Consider the following 20661-nt stretch of genomic DNA (forward strand, 5'->3'; position numbering starts at 1 on the left):
CTTGAATCCAGGCCCAGTACACTATATACTGAGCCATCTAGTAGCCCTACTGCTTAATTTTTGATCAATGAACAAGAATGAGGGGGCAGCTAGGAGGTGCCATGGATAAAGCATTGGCCTTGGAGTCAGGAGGACCAGAGTTCAAATTCAGTTTCAGATACTTATGACCTAGCTGTGTCACTTATCATTCAGTGACCTTGGGCAAGTCACTTAACCCTTGCAAAAAAAAGTAAAAGTTTTTATCTCTTAGCATTTCTTTTGTGTAGAGGGAAAAAATTCCTGTTTTATACTAGATACTGTTCACTTAGTCTTCTACTCCCCCTTTTGGTGAGATATGAGCCAAAACCTAAACTTTAATTAAAACATTTTCCCCATAGTGGCAGACAGAGGACTAAAGGATGTTAAGTTGGGCTCCATCATGTCCATGGAAAATACTGAGTAGAGGGGTACTTAAATGGAGAAAGAAGAGAGCCCAAAACTTCCTTCTTTTAGACTAATAGCAGATCTTTTTTTCCAACAGGAAAACATTTCAGTCACAAACCATAACTAAGGTATGTTGTTAAAAAGAGCCAAGTTTGGTATGTAAAGACCTGCATTCAAATTCTTCATTTGTACAATGACAGGGTTGCACGAGATCATCTCTCTCCTTTTTGCTTCTAAATCACAGCCCAGAGTTGTCCTGGCTGAGAACTCAGATCACATGATTCCTTGGAGAGACAGAGCTCATTGCCATCATGATAATACTTGGATCCAGAGAAGTAAGAGTTAGCTGTATCCCTTCAAATTTTGTATGTTTCAGAAAGACTTGACCCATAAAAAGTCCCAAACAAATCTTAGAGATAATTTAAATTTATTTCTAGAAATGATGCAATTTGTGTTCTTGAATAACCCTTTTCCCAAAATCTCTATTTCATGATTTCCATGTTTGAAATTCTACCACTGGAGAGTCACTTTTTTTGTGCTGACATTTTCTCCCTAAGTTGTATGGAAAAGAATTTTGAAAGACAATGGAAGAGTACAACTCAGGTTTGGGGGACAGTGTATATGATGTGCACAGGGTGGAAAAGAATATATATTGAGAATGAAAGAAAGGCAGTTTCTTGGTAATTCTAAGTGTATAGAAAAGTCAGTAAAGTGAAATAAGACTGAAAAGGTAGATTGGAATCTGATTTTGGACAGTTTTAAGTGTTAGATTGGAGAATTTACATTTTATCCTAGAGATAATAGGGAGTCCCTTAAGATTTTAGAGTGAGAGAGAGATATGGTCAAATATTGAGCTTTGTGGAATTTTTTTTTTTGACAGCTATATGATGGATTGAAAATGAGTAAGAGGTTGGAGACCACCAATTGGAATTAATCCCAGTAGAAGAGTTTAGAGGTACTGAGGGACTGAACTTAAATTTATGCCTGAAGAGAGAGGGACAGAAGTTACTGAAGCAGAAGTAATGGATAGGACTTCACAAGTCTGACCAAGTGTGGCCTTCTTCAGGTCTTCCAGTTAATGTTACTTTCTTCCATTTCTTTGGGTATATATCTTGTAGGTGGTCTATTTATGTGTTCTCAAAATTCCTTAAGAGGAAGGGCTGGTTTTGCTTTTTTTTGTTTATACATTTTCTGCTCCAGTAAAAATGGAGCCCATTCTCCCCATTTTCATGGGCTTTCCTTCTCCCACCTCTAAGCATTCACATGGGCTATCTTCCATTTCTGGAATGTACCATTTCATGCCTACCTTGCTGAATATTTTCCTCCAAGACTTAGCTCAGATTTTGATTGTATTGAATGTTGCAATAAACTCAAGGAGAATGAGGACAGAGAAATTAAAAAGTTACCATCCTCAAAGAAATCTAATATTTCAATGATTTATTGCAATTAAGTTACAGCATTTTGATCGTACATACTGCATGGGAAGTACACAGATAACTGGTTCAAACAATTAATTCATTGAAAATAATATGTGTGGCCAAGTTACCACTAATTGACCTATGACTTTTATAGAACAAACCAAATTTTCTGTGTACCTAAGTGCTCAGTTACAAGCATTGTTTCCTTCAGTTTTTTTATAAAATAAATTCCATGATCAAGAGCTAATATACATATTATTTCAGATTAAAACCATCATTAAGACCATTAAATTAATTATATAATTTGAACTACTCTTTAAAAAGAGAAAATATGTTAAGTATTTGTAAGGCAGCAAAGAGTTTATTTTAGGTACTCTCAGCTCTTTTTAAAGAAATGTCTGGCTAATTAAAAGATGCTGTATGTCTTCTTTAGCAAGACCATGTGTGATGGAATCTGTGTCTCAGCAGCTGTCGCTGGAAATGCTGTCCCTGCAGCAGGGCACAACCCTCCCACTGTTATGCAGAGGTTTTTTCCTTCAAGCTGTAAAGAAAAAGAAAATCAGTGAGCATCAAGATCATATGGCAATCATCAGATATTTGGGTATGATTCAGACCCAAACAAGAATGATACTTCTAATCCAATATTCATTAAAATTCCCAATATCATAAAAACACAGGATTGGTCGGGTTGTTTAAAATATGATTTTACAAAATTAAAGTATCATAAAAAACCTGGCTACACTGTTTGCCAAGCTTTGAATCTTCTCACCACCTGGGGAAGCCCTGTCTACTGTCTGTGGAAGGGTCAACATTGAATCATGTCTGCTGCAAGAGTTTAGGGTTTAAATTCTTTCTTCTTCCACTTAAAACCAATGACTTACTTGTATTGAATGAGCCGTCCTCCCTGGATGAGCTGCGCTACTTCGTTCGTGGCATGGCATGCAAAGAGGAGCCAATTCCGAGGCTGCACCTTGTAGGCGAATCTCATGAACGCCAAAGAATAACAACAAAGAGCTGTGCAAAAAAAAAGGCAGCAGAAGAGAACTTGTGAGTTGATCAGATGGCGAAGAGCAACCCAATAGCATCTTGCACAGGTAGGTCTTCTACTCTCAACTTACATACCTCCCCCCTTGAGGAAAAGGTCACTAGCTGCCAACATTAATTATTTATTTGGTGGTAGGCAGAATGTAAAATTTGTCCTATTAATGGTCACTATAAATATTTGGAGACCAATGTTTTCTTGGGCAATACATATAAATGTTCATGCCCAGGAAGCTTATGCTGATGTTTTTATATTTACTAGTTATATGGTTTTGGGCAAATCATTCAAACCCACTGGACTTTGGTTTCTTCTATAGTAATATAGAAGGACGCTCATGTTGCTCTATAGTTGAAAAGCAGGATTTCTTCACCGAAATTATATGGCACAGGACCAGAGTAAGGAAGATTCATCAAATCTGACCTTAGACACTAATTGGGTGATCATGGGCAAGTTACTTAAGCTTGTTTGTCTCAGTTTCTTTATCTGTAAATAACCTGGAGAAGATGGGAAACCATTCTAGTATCTCTGCCACGAAAACCTCATATGAGAATCTGAACAACTATACAATAAACTCCCACACCCCACTCTGGCAGTCTGGGGAAGTCTGGCATGCACTCCTTTCTCAGAATAATGTTTAAAATATAAATTATACAAGACCACAAAGGAAATCAATTATTTTGAATTAAGGCTATCAAAATATTTCAAAAAAAAAGTTCACAGACCCCAGGTTCAGAACTTCTGTTCTAAAGTTATGATCTTATAAAAATGGGTTGATGGTTAGTATGGTGGTATAGTGGAAAGTCCACTGAAGTACTCTTCAGACTCAAGCTCTTCCTTCCACTTAATGGTTGTGTGACTGTACTTAAGTCACTCAAACCTTTGTGTCTCAGACTGTGTTGGAATATTATGTTGGATCTATTCCAACATAAAATCAGATCCTGTAATCAAGTTTTTAAGTGATTTTATCCTAATTGTAACATTTTCAAGATTTGTGGCAAAGATAAATTCTATAATATGTGACAAAGGCAGTATGAGTAGAATAAAGACCCATTTATCATTTTAATGTAGGGATGTTCAAACTAATTCAGTTCTTAGAAGCATATTAAGGGAGGAAAATGTAATTAGAATGTTTCAAATAGGAGTAAAATACTTCCCCTGTCAGTATTATCTCTGTGTCTTTTTCTACTCTAATATTATTGCAATGTTAGTTAAACCTTACAAAGTACTAAAAAGTAAACTTAATAGCACCAAAATAAATTTTAGAAGACAAATAGTCTTTTTTAATCCTTTTACATATCCTCAAACCTCTTCTTCCTTAGCCGAAAATAAGCAAACAACAAAGTGCATTTTTCTAACTTGATACACTGTAGATTACAATAGGCTACAAACCCCTTACTAAAACAGGTCAATTTTCTAATTGTTTAAATGTCACATTCTTACCAAAAGTCATTTTGCCACTAATAATCTCTGGAGATTTCTTCATATCATTGATGGCTGCAATGGGGAGACCCCAGTTAGCTACTGGTCCCCAAAAGTGCTATAAAACAAAACAATGAAGAAACAAAAAGGGGAACAAGAATCAGGTCAAAAACCATGAAATGTTAAATTATTTCCTACTTTCAAAAGTACCAGTATAAATATGTCTCTATTAAAAAGTAACATTCATATTAAAATGTCATTAATATCCAATCTATTTTCCTTTATTACTAGCATTAGCTCAACTGTGTTCAAAATGTACACATTGAGTTGCTAAAGTACATGATTATGGTCCTGAAGTTTTTATATTCTTAATCAAGAGATGGAAGGGGCTTTGGGAAATCAATCATATCCAGTCTTTAGGCAGACCACTACTAAATCTTTTTTTTTTGCAAGGCAATGGGGTTAAGTGGCTTGCCCAAGGCCACACAGCTAGGTAATTATTAAGTGTCTGAGGTCGGATTTGAACTCAGGTACTCCTGACTCCAGGGCCAGTACTCTATCCACTGCGCCACCTAGCCGCCCCTTACTAAATCATTCTTAACTATTCCTTTAAAAATTGGGAAGGAATGAAGATTTGTCAACCTCTTAACTAATGCATTCAGTTCTCAGCTACTGGAAAAAATATAACATAACCTTTCAACCTAGCCTTATGGGTTTCACTTACATATTTGTCCTGATAACTACTTAAATGTAAAGCCCAAAGTGAACATACTTTCTTAAGTTGTAGCCTGAACAAGAAATTATTTTCTAGTTATCAATTCTATAAGATTCTAAAAAATTAATTATTCTCAGTATCTCCAATTCCTTACTATACAAATGTATTTTTAAAGATTGTGTTTAAAATAACAAAAGTAATTTGTTTAAATTATTACTATTTGAAGCACTAATTTTTTCACCTTGAACCCACAAAGCTCTTTAGGAGCTTTCTAGAGATTTGGTCAAAGTAATGATGGATAATTTACTTTCAGTTCTTATTCATACCCAAATTTGCAAATTTAAGAAAAACATGAAAAGATCCAAGTATCAAACTTAATTTTAAGGCCACTAAATTTAAGACAGAGAAAAGAATCTTGAGAAAAAGCTTAAAAGTTAAAAATAACTGTCAAAACCCCCCTGTAATGGAAGGGAGCTTGACAGGTTACACAATTTATGTTGGCAGAATATTCCTGTCTTGTGAGACTTACTGCTAAAATTCCTTATATTTGCACAAGCATCCTCTGGTCATCTTTTCTTTTCCTCCTTTCTCCCCGCCTTCCCCAACCTGCCCTGGTTTCTCCCTTTCCAATTCACTTTTTCCTCTACATTTTTTTTTCTGGGGGGGGGTGTCACTACTTTTTCTAACTCTCATTTTGTCTTCCTTTTCGTCACTATGCCTTTCCCCACCTGTGTTGCATTTTTTTCTGCTGCATTCTTTAGACTCTTCAAGTGACCACTGTTGAAGAACTCTTAGTGATGAACACTAAAAGACCAAGTAAGCCTGCCTAGGTGGATGTTGCCAGTACTGTTGGTCTTTCCTGGAGTGTGGCAAAACCTTTGGAAATAGCTGACAGAGATGGCCCAAGTTTGTTTCTTAAGCTATTGCCAAGACTTATGGTAGTTAAAGCAGCTACAATGGAGTAGAAAGAAAATCTGTAAAACTTGCTGCTAATATGAAGTAATTTACTTATTCTTACTTTATAGATAAAGCAATTACTATGCCAAATCACCTAAATGTAGAGAAATACATTGACATTATCTTTTATCTCCATCTGAGCATTGGGAAAAAAAACTGTACAGGATTTCCACAATTCATTTTACAAAACTGCTCATATGTGCATAAACACATTCATTTATATACACACGTATATGATTTAATGGAGAAGAAAGCAATGTAAGAATTTAATTTCTATATGCTAAAAACAAAAAAGTACATAGCTTCAAAACTGGTCTAATTATTTTCAAGTGGACTAATTAACTAACTAACTCTAAATCACTCTCCAGATGCTTCCATTCTGAGGAATAGTCGTAAATAGTTCACTGTTTCATTTTACCCAAGTCAATGAAATGAGATAGATAGTTAGCTAGCTAGGAAGATAGATGGGTAGTAGATGAGTAGATGGATGGATAGATACATTTTATATCATATATAAATGTATATAAAATGTGGGTCTCTATCTATCTATCTATCTATCTATCTATCTATCTATCTATCTATCTTTTTTTCCCAGTGAACTACATTTAGGGCAAAAGCAATCTCATTTCTGGATCTCTGTTTTTTTCTTTCTTCCTTTTTTAATTTTTGCAAGGCAAAGTGACTTGTCCAATGTTACACAACTAGGTAATTATTAAGTATCTGGGGTCAAATTTGAACTCAGGTCCTCCTGGCTCCAGGGCTGGTGCCCTATTCACTGCGCCATCTAGTTGCTCACTCATTTCTGGAACTCTAAATCATCTAACCGTTTAGTTTTACTAAGCATGATTTCTTTCTAGCAAAATACGGTATTTGAATTCCTTTCTTATATGTAAGATCTATACTCAGTCAGAAAAAATTCAGCAACCAGACTTTCTGGAAAAATAAGAAATTTTATGATTAGCACTTCAGAACAGAAACAGATATTTTAAGATCAAAAACCTTATGTGATCATAGCTCTGGAGTATGTATGTGTTAAAAAAAGTTGATACTCTAATATACAGCATAATGTTTTAGATAATGGTTCTTAAGCACAATCATGGCAACACTGTGAAGAAAGAAGTACCTCCTATTTTTGCTGCCTTTTTGAGTGAACTTATTGGTTGGGGAGTTCAGTTAACTGGTAAAAATAGATACTGTAAGCTCTCTGTACATAAAAAGGAATTTGGGGAAACCCATTATATATGGGAATCACTTCTCCTTTTAGAAGTCAAGACAGAATGGACTAAAAAAGAAAAGAGGTAAAACTAGGGCAAATTCAATTCATAACTCACCAGTCAAGGTGGTTAGATATGCTATCTCAGGCAAAGGGAGTCAGGTCAGGTGTCCATAGCTTTGAAAATGAAGTAAATCTGTAAAACCCTGAAATGAAGTACAAACAGGTTTCTTACCGTACTAGTTTATGAGTGGCCATCGAAGTTCAAACAGGGAAAACATGGAAAAAAACAAACAAACCAAGGTCAGATGCGAAAAATACTGGATCTATGAGTTAATATGAACCTCATGGTCATCTGGTCTAAAATATGTCAAGTATTTTTACTTTTTTTGGAAGCTGCTTTAAAAAGCATACTGACACTAACTAGAAGTGACAACTATTAAAACATTATTTTATATGTATATATATATATACATATATGGAATACTTATGAAAAGCTATCCCATTAGTTTTCAATCATGCTAATTGCATTTCAGGGTTCTAAAGCTACAAATCAACTTAATTTCTGCTCATTTAGAAACAAGATAACGGAATGCCCAAAGCTCAACATTTTGAACAAATTTTAAATTTTATACTGAATTGCTTTTTATTTCTGTTATTAACTGCTTGTTACAAATCTGTATTCCCCATTCGATCTTTCCACCCCTACTTCTATGGACACAGCAAAGGTTAAAAAAAAAAGGTAAAACAAAATCAATACTTTAAGAATATACTCAGTAATGTGTTCCCCAACCATTCAATTTTAAGTAACATTAGAAGTATTAGATGTCAATAATTAAAAATTCTCACATGAAAAGTGCTCACCAACTTCAAACAGTGTTCACTTTTTCATAGGACCTTATATTGGAACTACAAGGGGCCTAGAAGGTCATCTAGTAAAACTTCTTTATTTTACAAGATGAGGGAACTGAGGTCAAGAAAAGTGAGAAAAGTGACTTGTTCAAAGACACTCAGGTAGCAAAAAATAAAACTAGAATTTGAACCTTTTCAATTAATTCCAAGATTGTCAGTCTTTCTGTTAAACTACTCTGATGCCAATATTTCAAGTGCACCATAGGTGCAGCACACAATTTTAGAGAGATAAAACGAACTGAAATGACAAAAATTCTGTTTCCCAAGAAATTCAAATATAACATACTGTCGTCCTGTAGATGAGGAGCCAGTTATAAGTATAAGAACCAGGTGATCTAGTTAGAACTACATATTATTGTTGTTCAGTTGTTTCTAGGTAATGTCTGACTTTGAGATTCCGTTTGAGGTTTTCTTGGCAAAGATATTAGGTAGGGTAGTTTGCCATTTTCTTCTCTAGTTCATTTTACAAATGAGTAAACTGAGGCAAACAGAGTTAAGTAACAGATCTAGGGTTACCTAGTTAGTATCTAAATGAGGATTTGAACTCAGAGAGATGAATCTAGTTGCCACCTAGCTAACCATCTAGCCAGAACAGGGAACCATTATAGCAACCCAAACGTTCTTGTTCAAGATCTAAAAATCTTTTCACATAGCTGTAAAATACAAGAGGGGAAATAAGCTGTGTTTTTCTCAGCTACATAGAAATTATACTTTAATACACAGAACCTGAGCAAATGTATTATAGTGGTTGGGGCTGTTATTGTAATCAATCCCTTCTCAGATGCAGAAAAACATGCTAATTTAAGCTTGCACTTGCTCTGAAGCAGAATTTTTGTATAACAATTTTGTTAACTGCAACTTGGTAACGGCAAATTTAAGAAGCATAGTAAAGAAGTGACTGATCTTATAAATCTGGGGTGCCTAGACTCAGGAGTGGAAGACTTGGGCTCTAGTCTCTATTTTGCCATTAATAAGCTACTTGACTTTGAACTAGAGACTTTACTTATGAAAAGAATAACACTTGTCCTACCAATCTTAGAGAGTTGTTACAAAGATCATATTAATGTGAATTATACATATATATATTTTTACATGTGTGCTTTGAAAATTGCATTAGTTTCCTATGTAAGTGCAATACAACTTATTTGCCATGTTAAAAACACTGTCTAGCAAGAATTGTGAACTTGATCACAAAATTGAAACAGTTCCTGACCTCAGTTTACTTACATTCTACTTTGGGGGTGATAGTGGATACAAAGAAGCTAACTTGAGGAAGTAGAATAAAAATGACTGATGCATATGAGTGTATGTAGGAAAATTACTACACAAACACATGTGACCTTGAGTCATTTAAAAACAACCAAACACAAACTGTTTTCAAGTAGAAAGGAATCTGGAAAATTTGAATACATTCCTTCTGTACTACCACTACTATTCTGATAATCCTTAAAATCAATTGGGGAAGAAAGTCACTCAGAGCACAGAGCAGTCACTGTATAGAAAATGGTAAGTGATAAGTGTGTAGACATATTTTATAGGGTTGGCAGGAAGAATTAAAATCATGTCTATTTCTCATGATTATTTAATACCTGTACATGAATTGTCTTGGAGAACTGTCTCTAAATTTCTTCTCCCTTAGATTCCAATTTCTCTAGGAGAGCTAAAATAAGGCTAACAGTTTTGAAAAAGCAGTCCCATCTGCATATAATGAGGATTGAGACTGTTCAAAAATAATGACTGTATATCATCTCAGTATGGAGAGTTTGGGTCACTTATTCAACTCAAAGGACAGTACACTCCTCACTTATTGTACCTGAGAGCCCACGAAGGAAGTAAAAAAAAATCTGGCTTTTTTTTAACCTAGTAAGTGACAATGTTCATCTTCTAAGTGTTGTTACTGCTAGAAGAAGCCACTAATAGTTGCTGCTGTGTCAGAGACCTATTTCTAGATAAAAGCAATATGATATAGCGTTAAGAACATTTCATTTAGGTTTGGACATTTGGGCTTTACTAATTGCTATCCCTGCTACTAATTAGCAGTGTGACTTTGGGCATTAACTGTTTGGGGTCTTTAGACTACATTTCCCTCCCTTCTGTAAAATTAGGGGTGTAGGTGTGTGTATTGGGGTGGGGGAGGGGGACATTACAGCTCAGATATCCTGATTCCTTCCCTCACACCCACATACTCCCTCCCACCCATTCCCCATCTCTCTCTCTCTCTCTCTCTCTCTCTCTCTCTCTCTCTCTCTCTCTCTCTCTCACACACACACACACACACACACACACACACTTCTCTCCTGTGTTTGAACAGAAAATTGGGTAACATGAATTTTAGGGCTTGTAGATCTTTCATAATTATATTTTGGATACCAAGATAAAGTTGGGGATTATTATCTTAGAACCTAGGAATGTGGAGTAAATTCAGAATATTCTGAAAACTTGGGAGTTTGGATTTCAAAAGAGATTCTAAAATAGTTAAGTGTTAAAGAGTGATTTAATATTCAACTTCTTTTCTAGAAATAATTTTTATATACTACCAAAGAAGCAATTTTTAAAATGATTATATGTGTATAGGATTTAAGCTAGAAATTGGGATAAATAGTTTAGGTGAAAAATTGTCTTTGTTCCTTAATAAATTTACCATCTGGGATGGAAATATACCATATGCACAATATACTCAATCCTCAACTTTCACAGAAGTAATATTCTTTAAAAATGATGTAAAAGTCAAAAACATGGGAACTATGAACTATGGGAAATAGGGGGCTAGGTTCCCACCACCATCAAAAACTGTAATCCTTTCTTAAGAGATTGCTGAAAATTTCTCTGTATATAATTCTTTATAACAAAATACTAATTCTGGCAAATAAGCACTTTTCCTAATAGAGTAACCATGAAATAACCCATAAAGTGCAGGGGGAAAAAGGCAGCCCTGATAGAGTCCAGAGGTAGGGGGCAGGAGCTGCAAAATTCTGAGGTAAAAAAGGAACAGGCGAAACCAGACATCTCTATTTTCCCTTAAACCTCCGTGGATAAACTGTTTGTTAACAAGTGAAAAGTACATTCCTTCGGGTGAATCTCAGGCCTCCATTAGTTAGGCCTCCCATGGCAGGGGGAATGGGGAAGGCAGGATCCTTGGAAATGCAAAAATGAAAATGAGGTTACTAATAAAAATAACACCAATGCTTGAAGTTGCAAAAGTTAAATGAAGGCTGTATATTTAGACATCTAAAATATAAAATTGCAAATAAGTGGAAAAATCATAATAGATGGTAGAATTCAATAATCAAAAAAAAGGGTAGGGGAAGAGGAAGAAGGGTGATGAGAAAACATGAGTTTTAGGAAAGTGTGTGCATGAGGAAATGGCTGGAACACAGAATACATGGCAGGAGAAGTATAAAAGAACTACAAAAGGTAGTAGTAGAGACAGACTCTAGAGGTCATAGAGTAGTAAATTAAGGAGTGTTGACACTTCTACTCGTAAACAACAAGGGGTCATTGGAAGGTTTTAAGGCATGACATGACCAAACTGTGCATAAAAAAAATACAAGTTTGACAGTGGCATGAAGGTTAGTTTGGAGTGAGGAGAGGGAAGACAAGAAAACTTATAAAGATACTATTTCAATAGTTCCTATAGTTGCTGGCCTGGGGAGCTAGTAGAGGGGCTACATAAAGAAATGGATCCAAGAGACTGCAATAGTGAAAAAAAAAATTAAAAATTGATAACTGATTAAATATTAGAAGGGAAGGAATATATTTCATTCTGTAATGGAATATATATCATTTCTCTAAGGTAAAAGAGAAACTGGCCTGATATTAAGGGTGAGCTGGCTTCAGATCTTGACAACAGCTGAATTTATCTGTGATCTTAGCGATCTGAAAGTTCCCATGATGATGTAGATTGCAATCCATCCATCTCTCATTATGACCAACCCATCTTATCTTCCTTCCTATTATAAATGGGTGTGAACAGGCTTAAATATATAGCCAATGAGGAACTTTGAAGAAAGAGAGTATCGGGGTATCAGAGTATCAGCTAGGTGGCAGAGTGGATAGAGCACCAGCCCTGGAGTCAGGAGGACCTGAGTTCAAATCCAGCCTCAGACATTTAATAATTACCTAGCTGTGTGACCTTGGGCAAGTTACTTAACTCCATTGTCTTAAATAAATAAAATTTAAAAAATAAAAGAGTATCAGTTAATGAACTGTTCTAAATTTTTGGGAAAAAAATTGGAGCAAAGAGTCATAAAGGAATTTGAACTTATACATCTGTTTCAAAAACCAAGTTTCAGATTCTCAGTTCATGGTAAAATGATAAAGCATGAAAGTGTAAGAGTTAAGATCTATACAAGGGAAGGGAACCAAAGAAATGATGAGAAAAAGATGAAGTATATGGTATTTGGCTTTGTGTTCCTTTAAGTCAGAAAGGTAGCTTAGTCATGTGATACTTTGTGGCTTGCAAAATAATTTTCTTCACAGGAATGAAACTAAGGCTCAGAGAGATGAAATCACTTTGTCCATATATTCACCTAGCTGGAGGCAGTTGGGGGGCACAGTGGATAGAGTGCCAGGATTGGGGTCAGGAAAATCATCTTACTGTGTCACTCTGGGCAAGTCATTTAGTCCTGCCTCAGATTCCTCATCTGTAAAATGAGCTAGAGAAGGAAATGGCAAACCCTCTAGGATCTTTGTCAGGAAAATTCCAAATAGGGTAGCAAAGAATCAGACACAACTGAACTACAAAAATTCACAAAGCCAGTAATTTTTGAAGTCAGGACTTAAATCTAACCTTCTGATTTATAAATGATTGTTTCTTTTAACTATGCTGCCTCTCCTTAAGTTACCAATCTATGTCACACTTTTTTTGAATCCTTACTAGCCTTGCTGATATTAGAAAGGTCTCAGAATCTCCCTCAGGTGTCTCATTATTATTCTATCCTGATCTCTTGTCTAGAACACAGCAATGTGTTCTTGAGGATACGGTGGAAATTTGGCAGCTAAAATTAGCACTGCTAAAATCATCAAATACATTTGTGCTCCAAAAGCCCCAAATTTGCTTTTAGTCATGTCCCATTCTTTGTGAACCTGGGGATCCTAGTACACCAATATTGTCCATGAACTTTTCCTAGCAAATATGCTGCAGTGATTTACCATTTCCTTCACCAGTGGACTAAGGCAGTCAGGTTGACTTGGCCAGGATCACAATTAGTAAGTAGCTGGTTTAATTTGAACTCAGGTCTTGGTGCCTCCAGGTCAGTGCTGCCACCTAGAGGCCTCTATTATCTCACCCTCACTAGAGAATAATAGAAGTTGGCCTTTTCTTAGGTTTTTGCCCACAACAATCCCATGTAGAAGGTCATATCAGGACTATCTAATTTATTTCATTTATTATTATATATGTATTTATAGGTATAATTATTTACATATTATTATATGTAAATTACTTCTAATTTACAGATGAAGAAACCAAAAGGTCTAGTGATTTTCCCTAACAGTTAACTGTGTCACGTTAAAACTAAACCACTTCTCTCCTTTTTCCTGCTATACTTGGCTGAATCTTGCAAGGTAAATCCCAAGTTTCTTTACTAATAATACACAATGACTCCAAGGACTTTACTGTTTGATTCAACAAACATTTATTCAACTCCTACTCTGTGCAAAACATTGTGGGAGAATGACATGGGGACTGAAAACTTGGTTTCAAATACAACCTCTGAAATCTACCAGCTATGCAAATCTGCCATGTCACTCTCAAATTTAGTTTCTTCATCTGCAAAATGATAAAATAACATTTATTTTACAAGGTTGTGAATACAAAAATGAGATGATGCACACAAAGGTTTTGCAAATCCATTTGTTCTTTGTTTTTGTAAGGCAGTGTGGTTAAGTGGCTTACCTTAGACCACACAGCTAGGTAATTATTAAGCGTCTGAGGCCGCATTTGAACTCAGGTCCTCCTGACTCCAGAGCCAGTGCTCTATCCACTGTGCCACCTAGCCACCCCCGCTTTGCAAATCCTAAAGAACTTTTTGCCATTGATAAATAAAATTAATGGCTGCTACTACCAAGAAAAAAACTTAATAGTTCCTGCTCTGAAAGAGTTGCATTCTACTGGGGAAATGCAACCTGTGCGTTTACGTGTGAAATTATAAAGTAACTTCAAGGGGTAGTTTTCAAAGTAGGCAGATTAAGCAAGGCCCCAAGGTAGAAGCAGTCCCTGACCTGTGTTTTGAAGGAATCTAGGAATTAGAAGAGGCTGGGGGAGGGCAAAGTTCATCACAGAGGGGAAGAGGCAGGATCGTACAAAGACATGGAAAGGGGGAGCTGTCCCATTGTCTTACACATGTGATGCTAATAGCCTAGAACTTTTTTGCAAGCAGGGGCCAAATATTCACTTAGGCAGTAACCTAATTCTGGGCTAGAATGTATAACACATGAAATGAATTATGGACTCTATCTTGAAAGTTAGATGGGAAGCATTATCAGGGAAACCTTCAACCATCAGAACATCTCTGAAATGAATTATGGACTCTATCTTGAAAGTTAGATGGGAAGCATTATCAGGGAAACCTTCAACCATCAGAACATCTCTGAAATGAATTATGGATTCTATCTTGAAAGTTAGATGAGAAGCATTATCAGGGAAACCTTCAACCATCAGAACATCTCTGAAATGAATTATGGACTCTATCTTGAAAGTTAGATGGGAAGCATTATCAGGGAAACCTTCAACCATCAGAACATCTCTGCTTCATCCTAGACAAGATAGGGAGTCACCAAAGACTCTTAAGTAGGGGAGTGACACGATTAGGCCTGTTTTAGGAAACTTCTTTTGGAAGCTAGAGGAGGATGGATTAGGAGGGCAAGACTGGAAGTATGAGAACCAAGGATGAGGTTTTGCAACAGTACAGGTAAGAGGTTGAGGAGAGTCCACCTAGTCCCCCCATCCTCCTCAGAGAGTAAAATGCCTTTTTAGGCTGGTTACACAAGATTCCCTCTGTCCCATGAGACTCTACCTGCTTCAGTCAAATAGGCCGACTTACTGCTACTGCAGATGCTGCTGCTACATGTCCAGCCTTGTCTCTGCTTTTTCACAGCAAGTTCTCCCCTGCCAGCTCCCCTCTTCCATTCTGAGTTTCCTACTTGTTCCTCCAGGTGTTGGAGCTTCTTTCTCTGCCCCCCCCAAATTACACTACATTTGATTTGAACAAAGAGGGCACACATCCTGTGTTTCTATACCTGTAAATGTGGAATTCCCCCCTCCCCCAATGGAATGTAAGCTTCTTGAGGGCAGGAACTGTCTCAATTTTATATTTCTCCTTGTGGGCACTTAAGGAGGTAGGCAGGGGCCAAGAGGATGTTAGCTCGGTTGTTTTGAGTAACCAGTAATTGTCAAGATTGGATATTTGGAGGAGGAAAGGGAAAACAATGACTTTGGTTGGGGATATGTTGAGCTTTTGATACCATTGGGTCAATGAGACAACATGTCCACTAGGTGGATGATACTGCAGCACAGGAAACAAATTGGGGCTGAACAAATAGATTTAGAAGTCATTTTAACGAAACCTGAGGAACCAGAATAAAAAGTGGGCTAGAAATAGATGTTCTCATGGACAACATCCAGTTAACAAATATCCTGCTATTTTTAAAAAATCTGTTTTTTAAAAAATTCTGGTTTAGGCTGAGATTTTAATTATGCAAATTCCCATAGAACACTGTAAAAATTACAGAGGAACCTAGCTGAGCCTCAGTTCCTTCATCTGTAAGTAAGAAGGCAAAAATATTTGAGTTTTGGTAAGACTCAAAGGAGTACACCCATAAAGCACTGATAAAATTGTGTGGTATTACTCAAATCAAACTTTTAATGTCTGTGTTTAAGATACTGTGCTCATGTCATGGTCTTTGTCTCTGCTGATCATATTTATAGGAAACCTGATTCTTCATTCAAACAATCAGTCCCACAACAACCTACCTGGAAGAAATTCATTCTTATTAAAGGGATAGCAGCTAGAAGGAAACTTAGCAACTGAAACAAATACCATTCACAGCATCACCAGCAATGGGGACTTTAGTTAAAGTAGAAATTCTCAAAAGATGAATCCCCAAAAGACATGGACAGCAGAAACACCTAATGTTCTCAGCCACAGGGAAAGGAATACTCTTCACAATCACCTGAAGTTCTTGCTATTAAATTTTGAATTTAAGATCAGTGAGATGAGAAGTCTTTTCAGGGGTGATAGTTTCTATCAGAAAAATAATAGATTTAGGAAAAGAAGTGTGTATCTGGGGGGTGGGTGATCTATACCACTCACTGTCTCAAACCCCAATCAGATCAGTCTTTTTGGGTCTGATGTTACACAAAGCACAAGCTGGGCAAAACTGAAGTCAAATTCAGTCAAGATATGAAGAAGGTTGATGACTTTTCTTGTGAAACTTTTTGATGATAAGGCCATGTATCCTGAACATTTCCCTCTCTACCTGGAGAATGAAAGACATAGGGCAATTGTCCCTGTTTGCCAATTCTAAGACTCAGATTCCTTCCATCTCTGTGGACAGTCTCAAACTACTTCTCAAGAACTGTGAATCTGGTTGTCTTCCCCAGAGGCCTCAAAATACTTTCAGAGAATTCTTCAGATATCAGCTGAATTAGAATGCTATGGAGGTTCTTTTTAATGGTTAAACCTAACCTTACTGTTTGAAAACATCTCCATTCTTGACAGCACCTCCTCATCTGTATCACAACATGTACCTGTCACTTTAAAACCAATGGACTTTACATTTCAAATTCAGACTTCTCATTCTTCTTCTTCCTAAAAATATTAATACTGGAAATCTTCCTCTCTGTTCACAAAACCAAGATTATTTTCAACAGTTACTCTCTTTCTGAAAATCTATTAGGAAAGAGTAGGGAAAATATTAGAAAAAAAGAATTATTTGTAAAAAATTAATTTAAGAATAAGACATATTTACTATGATACCTATGTAACCCTGGTAAAGTCATTTAACTCCATCTGCCTCCATTTCTTCATCTGTAAAGCGATTGGGAGAAGAAACTGGCAAACCATTTCAGTATCCTTGCCAAGAAAATTCCAAATAGTTTGGACATAAAGTATTGGGCTCAACTGAACAACAACAAATGGAAAATATTTTCATTTAAATAACCATTTAACAAACTTCCTCCAGAATTAAAAAAAAAACTTGTTATATACCATCTTTTCAACATACCTCATAAGTACCTAATTACAAATTAGGCCTCATTTTACTACAGGGAAAAACTATGGCAGTAAATAGCTAAAGTAGTACTCAAGGTTATAAGTGACATCTCTGCTTTGCCTTTCACTTCCTTCCGTTAAGCTGCTTTCTCCAAAATGACTAAAGATTTTTTTTGAAATTGGAAAATCAAAACCTTCTACCCTCAAAATCATTCTTGTTTTTTTTTTTTGTTTGTTTGTTTTTTAGGTTTTTGCAAGGCAATGGGATTAAGTGGCTTGCCCAAGGCCACACAGCCAGGTAATTATTAAGTGTCTGAGACCGGATTTGAACCCAGGTACTCCTGACTCCAGGGCCGGTGCTCTATCCACTGGGCCACCTAGCTGCCCCTCAAAATCATTCTTAGATATTTTTCTTCTTTTGCTACTTGTCATCTGAAGATATATATATATATGTATTGATTGTCAATAAACTTTTGTTCCCCAGTTCACTATTTCTGAAGAGAAGGAACATAATAGTATCTTTTTAGAGATCTACTAATATTTTAAATTGATATTATAGGTTTTCTAATGAAAAACAGAATTAAAAAATTAATATTTATTGAATTGTACAAATACATTACATATGTAAAGTGCCCTTGGAGCCGAGATCAATGCTAAGGCAGAGTTCTGTAAAGTTCTCTCATGAATTTACATGTTTTTGCATTAAAAACCAGCTAACTAAAGAATGCCTTCTCTCACCTATTTTTTCAACTAAATTTCTATATATTAGTTATGCTCCTAAATCTTTTTCTTTTTTAAGAAGTGACTTCAAAATTAGCTGTGCTAGACATGCTAAAAGGAAAAAACTTACGAATGAAAGTTAAATGGAATCTGAAAATAGAGGTCAAGGAACTTTTCACCTTGAATGTCCTTTCAACCGTAACTTAAAAGGAAATATGTAAAAGATGGAGAAAAACTGTTTAATAAAGAAAGTTTTCTAAATCACATCATATACAGATGCTCAGTCTGTAGTTTAACAGTTTAGCTACTTAACACAAAGATGGAGAAAAACAGTTTAATAAAGAATGATGTGTTCTAGGTCACATCATATACAAATGCTCAGTCTGTAGTTTAAGTTTAGCTACTTAACACAAAGATGGAGAAAAACAGTTTAATAAAGAATGTGTTCTAGATCAGATCATATACAAATGCTCAGTCTGTAGTATCACAGTTTAGCTACTTAACACAAAGATGGAGAAAAACAGTTTAATAAAGAATGTGTTCTAGATCAGATCATATACAAATGCTCAGTCTGTAGTTTAAGTTTAGCTACTTAACACAAAGATGGAGAAAAACAGTTTAATAAAGAATGTGTTCTAGATCAGATCATATACAAATGCTCAGTCTGTAGTATCACAGTTTAGCTACTTAACACAAAGATGGAGAAAAACAGTTTAATAAAGAATGATGTGTTCTAGGTCACATCATATACAAATGCTCAGTCTGTAAGTATGACAGTTTAGCTACTTAACACTAAGTAAGGGTTTCTGCTCCTCCATTCTACTATAAAGGTCTATTAAATAAAGAGGAGACTCGTTGGGTCACGAGGTACCCTAAGGGTCTTGTTGGTGTCCATTTCTGTTGTCAGCAGTTGGACCCAGGGAGCCCATGAGGAGCACACTGAGGTCAACACCAAGGACAAGGGATGGTGCCTTTTCATGGGGCATTTTATAGTACTAAAAAGGATGTCAAGAACCCGTTTCTGTAGATCCCTTCCATCCAGCCGCCTCCCTGGATCCCTAGGTCTGGGGACACCTAACCTCCCCACAACGGTCAGTTCAATCCGGTAGGGATCTGATGGTGCTGGAGGCCTCAGATGGACAATGACCCCCCAAAAAGAATCCCCTGCAAGACACACGACTTGTGCACCAAGAAGTAAGCGAGGTCTGGGCAAAATGAGCCCCAAGGAAGGTGGCAGGGAAATGCCGGCCCCAGGAGGGGCCGGAGGAGGAACACCTGAAGTACTGGGCTTCCAACTCGGATTCCTAACGAGTCAGTGGCCTCGTTCAGGACCTCAGCAAGGAAAACGGGCAGAGAACCTGGCACTGCCCCATGGCCAACCTATTATCACAAACAGATTCAAGCCGTTGACAGCCCCTCAAAAATATGTGTATTTGAATTTTTTTTTCCCTCTCAATGCATGTTTTTCTTAGAAAAAATAAAGCTGAGGACGTTGCAGGCAAGCCACAACAAGCTTCTTTCTCCACTTGTAAAAGAGGAAGGGGTTCCAAGGGCGCCAGGCAGCTGCTCCCCGTTAGAGCCGGCCCCCCAGGAGGAAGAAGAGGACGCCGGGGCTTGGGTTCGGATCCTGCCGCAGACCTCGGGCATGTCCCCGACCCCTCCTTGCACCCCAGGCCGCTCCCCCGGTTTCCCCCTCTCGGCTGACTGCGGCGGCCGCCCCGGCGGCTCCCCGGCCCCCTCCCGCGGCCCCCCGTCTTCACCTCATCAAGTAGTCCCGGAAATCCTTGCTCCGGACATAATCGGCCGCTTTCCGCACCAGCGCCCCCGCCATGGCCGCGCCGCGCCGCCGCCGCCGCCGCCGCGCTCCGTCCCAGTGACGAGCCGCCGACCCAGCCCGGAGCGGCGGCCAGCGCCTCCCCCCAGCCGCAACGGCACCCGCCTCGCTTTACGGCAGCCTCCCCTCCCCCCCGGTCTCCCGGGTGATCAGTCCCCGGGGGGGGAGGAGCGGGCGACTGATTGGTTCCGCGCCTGCCGCACCCCCACCCCCCTCCGCTCCCTCTGCGGCTGAGGGGGGGGAGGCCGTAAAGCGCCGCCGAGCCCCCTCGGAAGGTTGCTAAGGAACGCGAGCGGCGGGAGAGGGGGCGGGGCCAGGACCGCCGCGGGCTCCTCGGGGTTGGCCGGCCGAGCGGGTCCCCGCCCATTGGCCGCCCGCGGCATTGTGCGCTGCCCAATCAGCGGCCGCCCGGGGGCCGGCTGTCCCGCCCCGCCGCCCTCCCTCGGGTCTCCCCTCAAGGACGCGCCGCCGCCCCCCATCCGCCCCCATCCTGAGTCATCCCGGCTTCAGCCGCCCGCGCCCCTCGGCTCCCGCTGAGCCCCATAGTCCCGAGAAATGGGGGGAGGAGGGGGAGCCCCAAACTTGGCTCCGAATTGCAAGAAGCGATTTGACTTTCCACCGTTTTAAAAACCGTCTCATGGCCTGAAACGCGTTTCCGGGGATTTAAAAGGACACCTGGCCACAGAGTCTAAAAATAGCTCCTTGCATTTATATTTATTTCATTTGGTCCTCCAAATGAAGGAGGTGCCGCTCTTGCCCCCACCCCGTTTTTACAAATGAGGAAACTGAGGCACGC

At 38.2% G+C, this 20661-nt stretch overlaps 1 protein-coding gene across 2 annotated transcripts; it reads right to left on the bottom strand.

The window, feature by feature from the left end:
• Positions 1–1843: 1843 nt before the first annotated feature.
• On the bottom strand, positions 1844–20087 carry MPC1 (mitochondrial pyruvate carrier 1). Of its 2 annotated transcripts, XM_074188014.1 has the most exons (5): positions 19792–20087; positions 15983–15986; positions 4324–4420; positions 2723–2855; positions 1844–2382 (listed from the first exon to the last, which is right to left on the bottom strand). In XM_074188014.1, the coding sequence occupies exons 1-5, from the start codon at positions 19860–19862 to the stop codon at positions 2358–2360; spliced, it is 330 nt and encodes a 109-aa protein (XP_074044115.1). In that variant the 5' UTR covers positions 19863–20087; the 3' UTR covers positions 1844–2357. The 2 variants fall into 2 exon arrangements, with proteins under 2 accessions (XP_074044115.1, XP_074044114.1); XM_074188013.1 differs by lacking the exons at positions 15983–15986; positions 19792–20087 and adding an exon at positions 7306–7412.
• Between the last annotated feature and the right edge of the window lie 574 nt (positions 20088–20661).

Source organism: Macrotis lagotis, chromosome 5 (genome assembly GCF_037893015.1).
Source record: "Macrotis lagotis isolate mMagLag1 chromosome 5, bilby.v1.9.chrom.fasta, whole genome shotgun sequence".
NCBI classification, from domain to species: Eukaryota; Metazoa; Chordata; class Mammalia; order Peramelemorphia; family Peramelidae; genus Macrotis; species Macrotis lagotis.

Bases quoted from the DNA above. Each gene is read 5' to 3' on its own strand.
- MPC1 (XM_074188014.1), bottom strand. From the start codon at position 19,862: ATGGCGGGGGCGCTGGTGCGGAAAGCGGCCGATTATGTCCGGAGCAAG. The intron at 2,856-4,323 runs GTAAGAATGTGA...TTTTTTGCACAG, and splicing joins TAGTGGCAAAATGACTTTTG to CTCTTTGTTGTTATTCTTTG. The intron at 2,383-2,722 runs GTAAGTCATTGG...TTTTCTTTACAG, and splicing joins GGACGGCTCATTCAATACAA to CTTGAAGGAAAAAACCTCTG.